Here is a 16,929-nt window from a genome sequence, read left to right as displayed (position 1 = left end):
TATCTACCTACCTATTCCAGGATTGAGTTAATAGATGCAAAAGTGCTTTGAAAAGTAAAGACACTATTACTTATTGGGTCTATATAGGCAGCATAATATAGTTGGATTAGAATGCTAGATTAGAATTTGGAATCAGGAAAACCTGTATTCAAATATCATCTCATTTTTTAGCTGTGATTCCAGGCAAGTCACAACTTCCCTGTGCCTCAGTTTCCTCATCTTTATGGGAAGAGATGGATGCCATGGCCTTTAAGGTCTTCTCCAGACCTAAATCTATTATGATCCTATAATATGTTCATTTTTACTTTCCTACCACTGATCCCTTCCTCTCACATTTGGAAGAAATATGCTGGGTTGATTAAAGTGATGCAAAACCAATCTTGAGGGGCAGCTAGGTGGCACAGTGGATAGAGCACCCACACTAAAGTCAGGAGGACCTGAGTTCAAATCCGGCCTCAGACCAAACACTTGACACTTACTAGCTGTGTGACCCTGGGCAAGTCACTTAACCCCAATTCCCTAAAAAAATATATATATAAAACAAAAAATCTTGGGTAATATGTGTGTGTGTATTTTTATGTGTGCGGTTTATTTTTTGGCAAGGTAATTGGGGTTAATTGACTTCCCAGAGTCACTCAGCTAGTAAGTGTTATGTGTCTGAGGTCAAATCTCAACTCAGGTCCTCCTGACTCCAGGGCCAGTGCTCTATCTACTACACCACCTAGCTGCTCCTTGAGTGATCTATAGATTAACTTTTCATAGAGAAGGGGGGTTCAGACCTAGGATTTTCTTGGTGCAATAAACTCTTGCTGTCAGAATTCCCTTCACCACCGAAGATCAGCAATTCATCTGTAACTTACAGCCCTAAAGAGTCACTTGGGGTGCTGAGGGATCTTAGTGGCTTGACCATGTTAATAGAATATGGACTTGAATTCAGTCAAGTCTTTCTGATCCCAGGGCTGGCTCTCTACTACTATGCCCTGCTATCTCTAGACCTATAGATTTGGTGACTCTATCCCTATTTCTATATTTGCCTGGACTAAAACTCATACATATCATTTGATAAAGAATATTTCTTGCCAATTCTTATTAAAAGTATATTCTTTTCTTGAAATCAGACTCTGATCACTTTTTTTAAGGACCCTTCCAGCCATAGAGTTTCTATGATTGTAGGGAGTCTAGATATAAATACTAAAAATAGCTATTTAAGTGTAGCTAGACAAATACAATGTAAGACAAGCTACCAGTTGTATTCCCTATCCTGCATCATTCTCTCTCGGGAGGTTAGCCACCAGATCCCAAAGCTGTGGATGTTCAAATCACTTTTTAGCTTACCTTAACAATTACACTGTTACTTTAGAATTAAGGAATAATCATTCCTTCTCCTTCTCTCTATATAATAATAACAAATAAAGTTGATTTAATGCAATCTAAAATCATAACAATCTAGGGAGACAGAGGTTTTTTTTGTCATCTTAAATAAGATATCAAAGCTACAAGATTTTGCTACTGACAGATATACATAATAAATTCAGAAAGGTAGGTCAGATAGGTGGCAAATAATGACTGCCTCCTTAGATTACCTTTTGTTCTGGCTCAAAATCCACATTCATGACAAGCCAAAGAAGGTCTTACATCAGATCTATGTCAGATGGTATCTGGAACAAATGAATGAATGAATGAATGAAAAAGCATTTGTTGAATATTTACTTTGTGCCAAGCATTTGTGCTAAGTACTGGGGTTAGAAAAAGTAAAAGCTGGACAGTCCTCACCCCCAAGGAGCCCACACTCTATTAAGAGGGGATAATATATAAATAAAAGTTTTGTTGCAGGGCAGATGGAAATGTCCAGAACCCTTAAAGGTTAAGTAACAGAGAAGATAGCAAGGCCTAGAAGTCCTGAAAATGTGCCAGGGATCTGCAGGGTATAGAAACAGGGCAACTGGTAAGGCCTGATGATCTTCCAACTTAGCAGATGGAAAAGAGAGGTGATTCCTAACTTATCCAAGCTATGTGAGCAGTCAAAGAGTCAAGATGGGTTCTGGGTGGCCAAAGCTAGAGAAAGGAGCAAAGAGGGAAGACAAAAGGGAAAGAGCACCTCTAGTAGTAGTGGGTCTTCCTAGATATTCTAGGATGGCCTGGAGGGTGGGGGGAGAAGAAAATAAAGCTGGAAGGGAGCACATGAAAGAGAGTTCAGCCACAGGATGGATGGAAGGGCCTAGAAATCCTAAGGTGAATGGAAAGGCCCAGGTGTCTTAGGGCCCATGAATAAGTAATGACAGTTCCCCAGGCTCTGGAGGGCACAGAAAGATAGCAAATGGAAGATATTAAGACACAGTGACAGTATTCTTAACCAAATGACGAAAGATAAAATGCGAAAGATAAAACAGACAGTTTTGGTTACCTGAAACCAAAAAGCTTCTGCACAGAAAACATTAATGCATTTAGGATGGGAAGGGAAGTGGTTAAATGGGAAAAATTCTTTGTAACCGATTTCTTTGGTGAGGGTTTGGTATACAAGATATAAACAATTAATAAACATATAAATGGCCAAAGAATATGGAGAACTGCAAAGTATTCACAAGTACATAAAAAAGTCACTAATAATAAGGGAAATGCAAATTAAAGCAACTAATATTTCACCTCACACCCTGCAAATTGGCAAAAATGAACTATGCAAATGAAGTAACTAACTTGTCCACACCCTTTGAACCAGAGACTCCATTCTTGGGCATATACTTCAAGGAAGTCATCAATAAGAAAAAAGTCCCCACGCTCCAAAATATTTATAGCAGCACTTTTTGTGATGGCTAAGAATTGGAAACAAAATAGATGCCCACGAACTGGGAGGAAGGGAAAAGAAGGAAGTAACAGAGTTGAATTCCGGTGCTTGTTGTCACATAATGGTGGAATGAGGACAAGGGTAAGGATTCTAAGATCAGCAAGGGAATTGTTGGGTGAGCAGACTATGAAACACAAGCCTGCAAGTCCCATCGTGCAGCCCCTAAGACAGTAGGCAGAAGACAGGATGTTGAGTGAGCATACTAGGGATAAGAGATCAGTTTTTTCAGCTTTTAGTTCAACAGGGTGGTACCTTATTAGTGTTTTTGGTGTTTTAGTCTGTGGAGACCTCTACAATTATTTTGCCTCTTGAGAATAATTCATATTTTGGGAGTTTTGAGCAGTCATGAAGATTAGAGAAAATGTCTAGGCCTCCATCTTGTTGGTCACATCACCCAGAAGCTTCATTCTTGCCTCTCTCTTAATGCAACTTTACCTACCTCTTAAATCACAGCAGGCTTTATTCATTCTTTTTAAAATACAATTTTTTTTAAATCAACAAAAATTCATCTTCTGTCCCACTAACTTCACTCTCCATCAGCTGAAAAAAGGAGGAAAAAAAAACCCCTTGTTACAAACATGTATCATCAAGCTAAATAAATTCCTGCATTGGTCATTTCCAAAAAAGTCTAAGTCTGTACTCTGAGTCCATCACCTCTCTGTCCTTTGATTCATTCTTAATGCCCAGTCCACTTAAATTTATGTGCATTTAATTACTTAAAAGAAAGAATGTACATTTAAAAAAAAGTAAATGACAAAAATGAGGAGGAGAAAGAGAGTAGGGGAGGGAGAAGATGAAGAGGGGAGGGGGGAAAAGACAGAGAGAAGGGGGAGGAGGAGGGAGAGGGAGAGGGAGAGAAATGAGAGGGGAAGGAAAACCATGGGTTCAAGTCCTGCCTTTGCCACACATTGGCTGTGAAATCCCAAATTAGATTTACCTGAGAGTTTACTTACTGAATGTTTTTAGATTACAGGATCATGGATTTAGAGCTAGAAGATACTTTAGAGACCACTGAGGCTATACTCTTTCCCTTCGCCCTCAATTCGCAGATGAGGAAACTAAGCCTTAGAAAGGCTTTTACTTGTCCAAGGTCAAACGATTAGTACTGGACAGAGGTAGCACTCCAAAGCACGTCCTCCTCATTCCAAGGCCAGAAATCCATCCACGATAGCATGTTAGTGACAAAAAGTCTTTAAAATTGGTAGCTGAGCTGGAATCGAGGGTCTCATCAGATGATCTCTCTTCCCAGGCCCCTTTCAAGTGAGGAAGAAAACTGTGAAGTGCTTGGTGGGGTTCGGGATGGGGGTGGAGCAGCAGCTGTTACGGTTTCATCCTAACTGGCTGCCACATATCCATGAAAACACGGCACCTCCGTTCTTTTGTGTTTCTTCTTTCTTGACTTTTCCTCATCAACATAAGTGAATGAGTATTGGAGGGAAATAACCAGGTTAGGACCTTGTCAACTTTGAAAGGCCTGAAGAGACATGGGAGGGATCCTCAGCTACCAGATTCAGCAGCAGTGTGAAGGAGCTCAACTAGCTGAGGACAATTAGAAGTTTTGCAAGCATCACGTGACCAGCATAACTCAGACCAGTAGCCAGTTGGCCCTCAGGCGAGACACCAACCTTATAAGGAGCCAGCTCAGCTGAGTTAAATCAAGGTGAACTTGATGGCGGCTCCTCAAGGAGATTAAAGGTCTCCCAAGGCCAAGATCTCAAAGTAGCCCTTAGTTCCACACGGTCCTTATTTCCCTATCTTTGTGCTTCTATATGGTATCCACTCTTTCCAGGGGTTATGTTTAGAGGGGAGAATGTACCTCCATTGTGGGGAAGGGAATATTTTTACAACTTCTGTCTTTATTATACCTTGTCAGTAAATTCCCTTTTGTAAAAGCTAATTGATATCAACTAGTGGATTGATATCGGAGAAAGGACTCTAAAAGGTGTTTGTGGGGCAGCAAAGTGGCACAATGGCTAGAGCACCAGCCCTGGAATCAGGAAGACAGGAGTTTAAATCTGGCCTCAGATACTCACTAACTGTGTAACCCTGGCCAAATCACTTGTCTGTTTCAGTTTCCTCATCTGTAAAATGGGGATAATAATAGCATCTCCTTCCCAGGGTTGGTATGAGGATCAACTAATGTGTGTAAAGCATTTAGCATAGTGTCTGGTACATAGTAAGCTCCACATGTTAGCTATTAGTAGCCATTACATTATTATGAGTGGTAGTATTAGAAGCAACAACCCCTCAGGGTTTTCTTTCTCCTGAGGAGTCAACATACTAATGCAAGGAGGAATTGGGAAAGTGAGCCTAGAGGGGTGCTTAGAAAGGCTTAGGAATATCTATCAATAGATATTTGGCTATGGCTAGACACTTGAGTCCTACATATAAGGAATGGAGAAAGACTAAGGCAATCTAAATGCATCTAAATGATAGAAAGAAGTATGGATTTATTCCTTTTTCAGACCATAGCTATGGGAAAGTAGACAAAATTCCACCTATATGGATTATAGGCAGCCTTGCTGAAACATTCATCAACAAATGGCATCAGTTACTTTGGAATCAAAAGCATACGATTTATTTTCCCAGTTCATTCTGAGTCTTTATCATCATCCTAAAGATTCTTTCTAAACTGGCTAATTATTAATACTGTATAAGGTGGTTGTAGAATCTATACAGCACTTGTACAAAACTGCCTGCTCATATCTGAGCAACAGGGCTGATTAAAGTAGGTTCAGTAAACATGATATATTTAGTCTATCTGTAAACTGTGAATTTAGTTATTTTAATAGAATCCAATGAATGAGAAGCGCTGTCACGAACAGGCAGAGCAGACTCCATGATGCCAAGTCACCAGACATTTTTCAGAGGAAAGAGGGCATTGTTCTTATTCCTTCCCTTTCTCTCAGCCCAGAAAATTCATAAAAAAGCAAAATACCTAGACGTTTTTGCAGAAGTTCAACTCCTAAATCTCTGGTCCGTGTACTGATGATCTCCCTTGTACTTTTTTCAGTTCTAGTTATTATCATGGTATTGTAAGTGGATAAAGAGGCAGTGAGGTAGTGGCAAAGTACTAATAGAATTTATGGTTCTGCCTAAAGTTAGAAGACCTGTATATGAGTGCCAGCTCCATAAAAATTATTACCTATTTGACTATGGTAAGCCATAACCTCTGTAAGCCTGAGTTTTTTCATCTATAAAATGAAATAATAAAACTACTGGCCTGAAGAAATTATTTTGAAAATTATAAAGTGCTCTGTGTGAGCTATTATAGGGAGTTGACTTTAAAAAAGTAACCTATACAGCAAAAAGAATCTATATACAGCAGACAGAATTAATGATCTGAAGATATATTCCAGGAAGTAAACGTCCTTAAGGTATGATTTACAGATGACTCTTACTTATGTTTCTCCAGCCTTGACCTTTCTCCCAGAATTCAGCTCTATCACCCTGCCAACTTTTTGATGGACATTTCTACTTGGAAGTCCTACTATAACTTCTGAAACTCAGTATGTCTAAATTAAAACTGAACTAGCTCCAGTTTCCAGGCTAAGTATACCTTACTGTCACTGGCCTATTTACCATTTACCCACATTCAATAACCTCTCACCTGTGTGCCTTTGCACAGGCTGTCCTCCGTCCCTAGGATCCTCTCTCTCTCCTCAATTCCACCTCTTGAAACCTTTAGCTCACTTGAAGACTGACTCAAATGCCAATTCCTTTAAGAGGCCTTTCTTGACTCCCCCATTTTTAGTGCCTTTGCCAAATTGTTTTGTATATATTTTATATTTACTCATCTGTAAACATGCTATATTGCCCCCTGTAAAATGTATATTCCTTGTAGGTAAGGACTGTCACATTTTTGTATTTGTATTCTCCCCAACTAACAGACTGCCAAGAATATATTAGGCACATATATTGTTTTATTGATTCCCTTTGATTGGAATGACTACCCCATCTTCAACAATAGAAATTCTATACATCTTTCAAGTCCAAACTCAAATGCCATCTCCTCCAGGAAGATTCCCCTGGTTACATCCATTAGAAATGATTCCTGCTTCCTCTGAAGTCCTATGACAAAATGCTTATGACACTAATTTTCTGCTTTGTATTATAGTTATTTGTATGTCTTCTCTCCCCTTACTTACCTGTAAGTTCCTTGAAAAATAGACATGATATCTCATATATTTTTATGTCTGGGAAATGGCCTTCCCAGATTATATCAGAGAGCTCACACCACACTAGCATCACGTGAAGGAATGGGGAATATTTAGTTGTACCAGGATAATACTTATCAGGCATGTGACAGCTATCTTCAAACAGCTAAAGAACTGTCACATAAAAAGAAATTTGAATTCTGCCTAATCTAATTTTGCAGAATTAACAACAATGGATAGAAATGGCAGAGAAAAATTTTGGCTCAAGATAAGGAATAAAAGTTCCTAACAATTAGAGCTAGCCAAAAATGAAATTAAATGCCTCAGGAAGTCATGGTTTCACCCTCACCTGAGGTCTTAAAGTGAGACTGCTGGATTTGTTAGCTATATTGAAACAAGAATTCCTATTCAGGCATGGATGAATTATATGATCCTTGAAGACCTTTCTAATTTTGAGATTCTATAAAAAATCAAGAAGACAGTCATCTAAATGTAAATTAATGTAAAGTGAACTATAGTATTAGAAATTATAACATCATAACATATGAAATAAATGATATAATGGAAAGATTTTCTGCCGAGCAATGAAAAGAGCTAGAAAAGGGGATATGGAGAGTAAGAATGGCATAGTTCCTACAGCACTGACTAAAGAAGGTGTTTAGCACCTTAGTACTTGACTATCTTACCTTAGCAGTGACTATCCATAGCTGTCAATCAGGAAAGATTGTTTTAAAGAGGTTCATAGGATTACATATTTTGAATTGGAAGAGATCTTAGAATTCATTTAATTCAGACCCCTTATTTTGCAGCTGAGAAAACTGAGGCCCAAAAGGTTAAATGATTTCCCCAAGGTCAACGAGGCAAATGATGGAGTAGGAATACAAGCCTACCCTCTTTAATTCCATATTAGCTCAAAGTCTATGATAATACCCTACATATAATGTATACATATACTAGCTGATAGATGGCAATGATAAGGTAGAAAAAAACTAGCCCTAGTGTAGAAAAGGAAGACAAAAACATCACTTTGATCTAAAAATCTTTTTGGCAATACACAATTTCCTTTTTTAATTTTTCTTTTCTGATTCTATGATCATCAAGCAACTTCTGATTGATCTCTTTCACTGTGTGGGGCTTCCAATCAAGTAACTACAGATGACCACTCACTACTGGTTATACTGCCACTTAGGATCTGGAGATGTTCAGCTTGGGAAAGAAAGGACTTAGTACAGTTATCATTTTCTGTTTTCAAATGTTTGAAGTGTTGTTCCATAAAAGTAAATTAGACTTATTCTGACTGAGAAATGATTTTGATTAAAATTTTTAAAGTTGTATTTCTGAAACCTAAGAATTTCCAAAAATGTCTAAAACATAGTAAATTAATGACTTTTTTCTCTTAAAAATTGATCTGAAAAGTAGAATGAGATTGCTATCAACCCTTGGAGATCTTTGAGTAGTTGGCCAATTATAAAATATGTTGCAAAGGGAGCTCAGGTAAGGGTTGGATTGGATAATATCTGAAGTCCTTTTCTACTATAAAATTTTATGGTTTGAGTAATTTTAATGGTAATTGCAGTGAGCAATAGGAAGGGACATCAGAGGGAACTGAGATATCAAAGCTGAGTAGAATAGGATGTCTAGTTAGAGGTAGGTTGGAGGAAGATGCAGTACCAGATCTTGCTAATAGCAGAATAATGACCTTTATCACATGGCACAGTGACTACTTCAGGGTACCTTTCACTGGAACTTAAAATAACACTTATGTGGCCAAGTACTACACTCAAAATCAAAAGATTTGGGTCCTAGTATCATTAGGCAGTCATTTCAACTTGTATGTAGCAGGGAATGAGACAGTTGATAGGGAGTTACTTGAGATTAGGTGCATTCCTCCTCACCCCAAACATCCAAATGGCTTCCAAGAAAACCCATCTTTTCTCACAACTCAATTCAAAGTAAAAAGCACTTATTAAGTACCTGTATAACCACTGTACTAATCAGGAATGATACAAATCCTTTAAAATCTGTTTTCCCTAAGACTTAGAATGCACAAGGATATTATGTCTAATTTCCATTCTCTTTGTGATCACAGTCATGGCTGGAATGGTCATCCCTTCCAAAATTTTCTTAATTTCCAATCCAGATACCACTTCTTCTTTGTTTTCTCCATCTTTTTGAAAGATGAGGTAGCTAAGCAAGTTGAGCAAGTCAAGAAATTATTAGCTGCTCTGCTCTTACCAGAAAGAAAATTCCTGCAGTGTGTGCATAATTGAAATCCCTTCTATTAGGTCATTTCCATGACAGGCTTGTAAGCTGTTTCCCATATTTCTTGTGTAGGTGATCTGTAATATATACTGCAATAACAATATCACTTCTGTTTCCCTTCCACTTGATTTTCACCCAAATGATTCTCATAGGTATACACATACATATAGGTGTGTGTGTATATATATATATATATATTTATATGTACAATAAACCTTCTCCTTTTGAATAAGGTGTAAAGTCCAACAACCATATTTCAGTCATGGGTCTCATCCCAAGTGTTAGTGATGCCTACAAAGTCAAATTTGCTTTTGTGTTGGGCTCTCCATGGTTGCTACCCTTATTTTCTGCATTTGTGTAAGCATTTAATATTTATACAATTATCAATACAAAAGATGGTTTCTAGCTCTAAACTCTTATTTATGCCCTAGTCTCTTATTTCCAATTTCTTCATCAGGATGTCCCATCACCTCAAATAATCATGTAGCAAATATATTATTTCTCTTTCCATTCTCCTCTCAAATCAACTGCATTTCCCAACTACTTGCTTGCTGAGTTTCTAGCAGTGGTGTGTCATCATTCTTCTCCTCCCTTGAAAAAGCCTTGTCATTCCCCACCCCTACCCCCACTTCTAGACCCACTGTTACCAAGATCCATTTCTTTCTTCAGAATTTTTCCCACCAACAACCTACTACAGTATGCTTTCATAACTTCATACCTGTATCAAATGAAATAATACCCTAGCTGGCCCCCTTGATTCCAAGATCTGTCATAAATGATGCTGCCACACAAATCTAAACGATCATGCCGATCTCCTGTTCAAAAACCTTGACTGTTCATTGCCAGTCTAGAGTTCTTAAACTGGGGTTTGTGAACTATAGATATGTATGTATGTATGTATAGCTATAGATAGGTATATATGTATACACATGTATATCACTATTTCAACATAATTGGTTTTTTCTGTAATGCTGGTTTTTAAAAAGTATTTAAAAAACATTATTCTGAGAAAGATACATAGGCTTCCCGGGACTCACTGTTGAAGGTTCCAGGACACAGGAAAGGTGAAGAACATTTGGTCTAAAATGGGAGGAGGAAGGAAAGGAGGGAAGAAGCATTCGTCAGGCGCCTACTAGTGCCAGGCACTGTGCTAAGCGCTTCACAATCAAGGGGAAGAGAGCCTGGTCGGAGAGTCAAGGAGAGTGGCAGGGGTAGGGGAGTCAAGAGATGGAGGGCGAAGACAGCCTAAGACCCTTCACTGGCACCGGAAGCCGCCTAAACCTCCTGAAGCGGAAGCCCTTTGAGATCCCGCGAGATCTGTCAGGACAGCCTTGCTGCACGAAGCGTGCTCTGATTGGCTGCCTTCCCCCTCCCCGCCCCAGCTTCTTCCCCCGCCCCTTCCCTTTTCCTATCTTTCCTCTCCCCCGGGCTCTCTTCTTCCGTCTTTCCTCGTGGATCCGGCTCCGTGAGCCGGAAGCGGAAGTGGGTCTTCCAGTCTCTCGGGGTGTCGCTGTGTTCGCGCGGGTGGTCGCAGGCACCTGGAGATCTCGCTTCGTCTAGCCCCGGTTCTGAGCCGCCGCAGGTGTTTCCACGCCCCCTCCGGGGGGGTTCGGAGACCGGGGGGGGGGGCCACGGCCCAGGATGAGCACCATGTTCGCGGACACTCTCCTCATCGTTTTCATCTCCGTGTGCACGGCGCTGCTGGCCGAGGGTGAGGGCTGGACCGCGGCGGCGGCGGGGGCCTCACTCCGCTCTCTTGGGGGTCCCCTGCCCTGGGCCTAGGACCCAGAGCTCCTTTTGTCCTCTTTCCCGCTTCAGGGGAGCAGGGGCTTCTCACCGATTCGGTTCAGTTTAACAACCGGTTTATTATGCGCCTACTATGTGCACAACACTAACCTTCCCTCGCACGATTTACCTGCACAGTATGTATGAAATGGAGAACGAGGGTTGGACATCAGACATTTGGGCTGGACTTCTGACTCCGACACTTAATAGCTGCGTGGTCGTGGGCAAGTCACTTAACCTGAGTCTCAGTTTCTCATATCGACATTTAAAAACCATACAACTTGTAGTGCCTGCCTCCCAGGGAACTTATGTACGAAAGTGCCTTGCAAACCTTAAAGAATTATGTCAATGCCAGTTATTAATGTGGTACATAGTAGGCGACTAACAAATGCTTATTGAATGGTTACTGGCTGGTCACTGCATGTACACAGATTAGTTTAATACAGGTAGGAAATGTGGGGGGGCCAGAGACGGAAGAGCTCTGCAGAGGGAGGGAGGGGGAAGATCAGGAAGGATTTTTGTGGAGAGAGTAAAAGCTGAGCCTGGAAGGAAGATAAAGATTCTGAGAGGCAGACTTTCTGCATTTGTGCAGGCATTTATCAATACACAGATGATTTTTAGCTCTAACCTCTTATGCCTTAATCTGGTGTTTCCAATTTCCAGTAGGACATCATCATCACGATAACCCATAATAATGAATTCTTAGGTGTGGGGGATTGTATGAGGCAAGAGATGAAATTTTAAATTCTGAGAATATAGAGTAGTCCAGGTTAGATGGAACTAGGGTGTGCAAAGGGGAATATAAAGAAGTGTGGTATGTATTTATAAGTCATCCAGTGATTTAATGGCTATTTCTTCTTCTGTTCTCTTGGTGTATTTTGTTATTACATTACATTCAGAGATTACACTCACTTTGAGAGGTCTCTTATATTAAGGTAGAAAGGTTAAGTAAAACTGATAGTTCAGTGACCTCGTTTGAAAGTGCTTGCAACCTTTGGCATTTGTAGCACCCTCCCATCCAGCTTCACTGGGGGAAAAAGAAAACAACAAATTTTGTGTGACAAATATGCATAGTTAAACAAAACATTCCCTCAGTGACTGCATAAAAATAGCATTTTGCACCCTAAATCTCGCACCACTCTGATGGATAGCTTGTTTCTTCGTAGGTCCTCTGGAATCTTGAATGGTCATCGATCATAATTTTTGCAACTTTCAGAGTTGTTTGCTTTTATAGTGTTATAGAAATTATTTTGGTTCTACCCATTTAATTCTTCATCAATTTATAAAATCCTCAAAATTTTTCATCTTAATAATACTGATATGATATAAATTGTTCTGGTTCTGCTTACTTTACTCTGCCTCAGTTCACGTGAGTCTTTCCATATGTTGTTGTTTCCTCATTTCTTAAAGCACAATAGTATTCCATCACATTCATATAACATAACTTACATAGCCATTCCTCGATTGAAGGATATCTCCTTATTTCCTGTTTTTTGCCAAAGAAAAAACTGTACTACGAAGTGGAATTTATTAAGACAATTTGTTACTGGTTAAAAAGTAGATCAATCAGTTGAACAGATTAGGCATATAACACACAGAAGCAAATGTATCTAATATTCTACTGTAGTGGTGTCTAACGCAAACAGAACTGAGGGCCACTAAACCATACATAATGATCCCTGCTGCGTGCATATTGACTTTGAAAACTATTTATTAACATCATCTATCTTCCGGGCAGCTAGGTCACACAGTGGATAGAGCTCTGGCCTTGGAGTCAGGAGGACCTGAGTTCAAATCGGACCTCAGACACTTGACACTTACTAGCTGTGTGACCCTGGGAAAGTCACTTAACCCTGATTGCTTCACCAAAAAGCAAAAAAAAAAATCTGTCTTCCATTGTATTTTTATTATTAAATGATTCCCAATGAACTGGTTCCAGCTACACGTGGGAGTCGTGTGCTGTAATATCCCATAAGCATAAAGACTCCAGCTATGGGCTTAACTATTCACTAAATGACTAAAACCACTGGGAAAATTGGACAGCTGTATGGAAGAAATTAGATTTAGACCATTGTCTCACACCCTGTTCAAAGATAAGCTCTAAATGGATGTGAACTAGATATATAAAAGGTCACATAATAAAATAGAGAAACATGGAAAATATTACTTATCAGGTCTATAGACGGTAGAAAGGTTCAATACCAAACAGAGAGTAGAGAGGATCACAGAAGATCGCATAGAATTGAAAAGTTTTTGCACCAACAGATGTAGTGGTTTTAAGATTAAAAGTGAAACAGTTAACTGGAAAAAAAATTTTAGCAAGTTTCTCTGAAAATTTCACTTCCAAGATATATAAGGAACTGATACAAATAAATAGATTTTCCAATTAATAAATGAGCTAAGGACATAATCAGACAGTTAAAAAAACCCAAGCCACTTATATGAAAAAAAAATGCTCCATATCACTAATAATTAGAAAAATCTAAATTAATGCAACTCAGATTCTACCTCACACTCATCAGAGTGGCAAAGATGACCAAAAAAAAACCAAAAACTGACAAATGTTGGAAGAATTGTGGGGAAAACAGATAACATTGATACACTCTTGGTAGATTTGTGTGAATGAGTTACAACCATTCTGGAAGTGACTTGAAGTCTTCACAAGGAGTTACTAAAATAGTCCATATCCTTTGATTTAGCTGTAACACTGCTGGGCCTGTACCCAAAAGAAATCAAAGAGAAAAAGGTCTTTTATGTACAAAAATATTTATTGTAGCTCTCTTTGTGATGGCAAAAAAAAAAAGCACTCTATAAACTTGGTAAGGTAGGAAGTGTTAAGTGTTGTTACCCCAGTGTCACACAGCTCATAAATGGGCCTCGGCCCAGAACCCAGGGCCTGGATCCAATTCTAGTCCTCTTTCCACCATGTTTTTTATTTTTGTGAGGAGGGGGATGGAATTTGACATTAGTTTAGAAGAATCTTCTAGCAACTTCTTTCCTATCTTCTGAGAACTCTGGTGTCTGATTGCAATTCCTGACAGGTGGAATTCCCCCTTATTCTCTCCTTAGCCAGACTGTTTAGACCCATGTCCCATGGTTTAGTCTCCTATCACGGTCTGAACAGTTCTCTTCTAGTTGGTTTTCCTTTTTTTTTTTCTTTTTTCCATAGGAGGCCTCAGACTGAGGGTTTTACTAAGTAGGAGGGATATGTATCCTATGAAGTAGAAGTTCTCAACTCAAAATTAATTGATACCTCTTTGTATTGCAATGTTTCTCTCCCACCAGGATGGAACTAAATAGATACTTATGCTACCAACGCATCCTGGTATGTTGCCTTGATTGAAGAGATGATTGGTTTAACGTGTTATTTTTGATGTTTTCAGGTATAACTTGGGTGCTGGTTTACAGGACAGACAAGTATAAGAGATTAAAAGCTGAAGTAGAAAAGCAGAGCAAAAAATGTGAGTATTATTACTTGTTTGATTCCAGCTAAAATGTATTAAATGTTCACAGAATGTGCGTCATAGCATCTGTTATATTGATAAGAAAAGTTTATTCCACCAATCATTTTCTTGCTGCAAGTTTTAACAAATTTAATTTAGATTTAGAAATCAGACCCTCAAATTAGGAATGATGTGAATTTTTTATATTAGAATAAAAAGAAAACTGGAGGAAAGGTGGTATGTTAGCATAAACATACTTAGAGTCTAGTGCGTCCCACCCTCAGTCCAGGATCCATATTAGGGCACCTCATCATCTCAGGAAGAGTCTCAGAAGACGTTTGCATTTGTCTCAAAGAAGCAATTGAATGTATTTGACCACAATACATCATGGATAGCAGGCCTGTACTGAGATGTTAATGTTGTGGGGATAGCAGTGGAGCCACAGACTCTCAGTTGTTCCTCATTTTCTCTCTATTCTCTCTTTTTACAGAGTTGCCTCTTTGGTAATAAGTTGAAACCTTTTCCCACCCACTGTGTACTGCTTCATTGTTCAATCCTTAAATTTAATTCATTAGACATTTTGATATTCTCTGACAGGTAGTAGTACAAGATTAATGGAAGAATATTGATATAAAAATGAGACTTTGCTTTTTTCTTTCTTTTTTCATTAGATATTTCTTTAAAGTTAAATCTTCCTAGTTCATTGGGCTTAAGTAGGAAAAGACAGTGGCCCTTTAGGCTTAGTAGGTCCTTTGGCTTCCCTAGCATGTCACATGTTGAGGTTCTTCTTAGGTTCTTCATTTCCTAACTCTAGATATGGGTGTGTGCCTTTGGAGCTGGTATGTATCTAGGTGGGGGTACCTTATTCAGAAGAAACAGGATAGGTGAAAGGGAATGTGGTTTGTAGTGGAGTAACATTGTATATTAAGAGAAACTTAATGAGAATGTCATGGAAGCCAGTGGGGAGGAACTTGCTGGAGAGCATTTGGGTAAAGATCAGTGGGAAAAAAAGTAGATTTGTCATTGGAGTATATTATAAGAGGAAATAGATGAGTTTGGAAAAAAGGATTATAGGTATGGCACAAAGATATGATATGATAATAGTGATAGGAGGCTTTAGTTATCCAAATGTCTGCTGGAGCTCCCCTCTGGCAAAAGCAGAGTAGCTAATAACTTTTTGATTTGACTTAATGGTAATTTGATCCTTCAGAAAGTAGAGGAGCTAACAAGGGGAAATTTTATATTTGATATGATTGGACTAACTGAGAGAAATTGGTTGCCAAGGTAGAATTGATGACACTTTTGGAAAGAAGTAACTGCTCCTTGAGTTTGTGCTATAGGAAGAGAGAAAGCTGGGTAAGATATATAACATTCATCCTGTAGATCAGAAGAAAAAGAGTTGGGATCCCATGTCTAATGTTGTACAGGAGAAATCAGCCCAGGGTGAATGGGAGACTGTCAAGAATGAAGTTCTTAAGACACAGAAAAGTCTGAGTGGAGGAAAAAAAAAACAGCGGAGATGATCTGAAGCAGCCAGTGTAGGTGCACAGGAAACTCATCAAGGAAGTCTGTTATCGAGTGGAGGTTCCAGGTGGCATAGTAGAGAGGGGGCAGAGGAGGAACAGGACTGAGGAGAGGTTTGGAGCAGAATGGGCATGGAAGCAGATCTAGAAGGGGAAGGGGGCTTTTAGAATCTGAAATGGGTTAGGGAAGCAGGAAGTATACATTTACTAGGAAATTTACCTTCAGTTAACTGTAATAAAGGCATTTTGGTGTACTCTTCCTTCTTCAAATGCTAGAGAGCTAACAAGGGTGGTTGCAAGTAATTCATACAGAAGCTCTGCTTTACCCTGGTCTCAGTTGAGTGTGGTAACAGCTCAGTAGTTGTATTCCCAAGATGGTGGAAGATGAGAAGACATAGTATATGTGGGGCATACCCTTAGTGTGATGTCTCAGACCCTGGTCCAGACAGGCCATTATTAACCCTTCCCTGCAGTTCCAGTCTTCTGAGTCCTGGTGCAGTACTAAACCTTTGCCTGAGATTCTTTGCTTTCCAGCTTCTGGCAAGGTATCTGACACTGGGATGAGGGGAAGGGTGCGAATGGGGGGAGGTGGGCAAGGCACAACTGACGAATTTTTGATTCAAGTACTTCTGCAGGCTGTTCAAGTGATAGAAGGGTTGCAATCTGTGTTGGTCATATCCACCCAAATAAAATTCAGAGACAGGGTTGTATAGTGGTTAGAGTCTGGCTCAGGGTCAGAGTTTGTCTCACCTCTGCCACTTTGTGACAAGGGGTAAGTCATTTTTCTTTTTTTAATGGCAAACTACTTCACTTCTCAGTCTTCATTTCCTCGTCTGTAAAATGGTGATAAAACCTTTAGTAGTACTGGAATGAGGCTCAAATGGGATTGTATGATAAAAGTGTTTTGCAAATCTTAA

General features: G+C 39.4%; 1 protein-coding gene across 1 annotated transcript in view; it reads left to right on the top strand.

Moving 5' to 3' along the window:
• The first annotated feature begins 10,693 nt into the window (after positions 1 to 10,693).
• TMCO1 (transmembrane and coiled-coil domains 1) overlaps positions 10,694 to 16,929 on the top strand; it is a 41,199-nt gene continuing 34,963 nt past the window's right edge. The window contains exons 1-2 of the mRNA XM_027868630.1: positions 10,694 to 10,972; positions 14,430 to 14,507. Coding sequence (XP_027724431.1) covers positions 10,903 to 10,972; positions 14,430 to 14,507 — 148 coding nt within the window. The 5' untranslated portion in view covers positions 10,694 to 10,902. The remainder of the gene's footprint in view (positions 10,973 to 14,429; positions 14,508 to 16,929) is intronic.

Source organism: Vombatus ursinus, unplaced genomic scaffold (assembly GCF_900497805.2).
Source record: "Vombatus ursinus unplaced genomic scaffold, bare-nosed wombat genome assembly UNPS02014789.1, whole genome shotgun sequence".
In the NCBI taxonomy this organism is placed as follows: domain Eukaryota; kingdom Metazoa; phylum Chordata; class Mammalia; order Diprotodontia; family Vombatidae; genus Vombatus; species Vombatus ursinus.
This window is presented reverse-complemented; position numbering and strand designations above follow the sequence as displayed.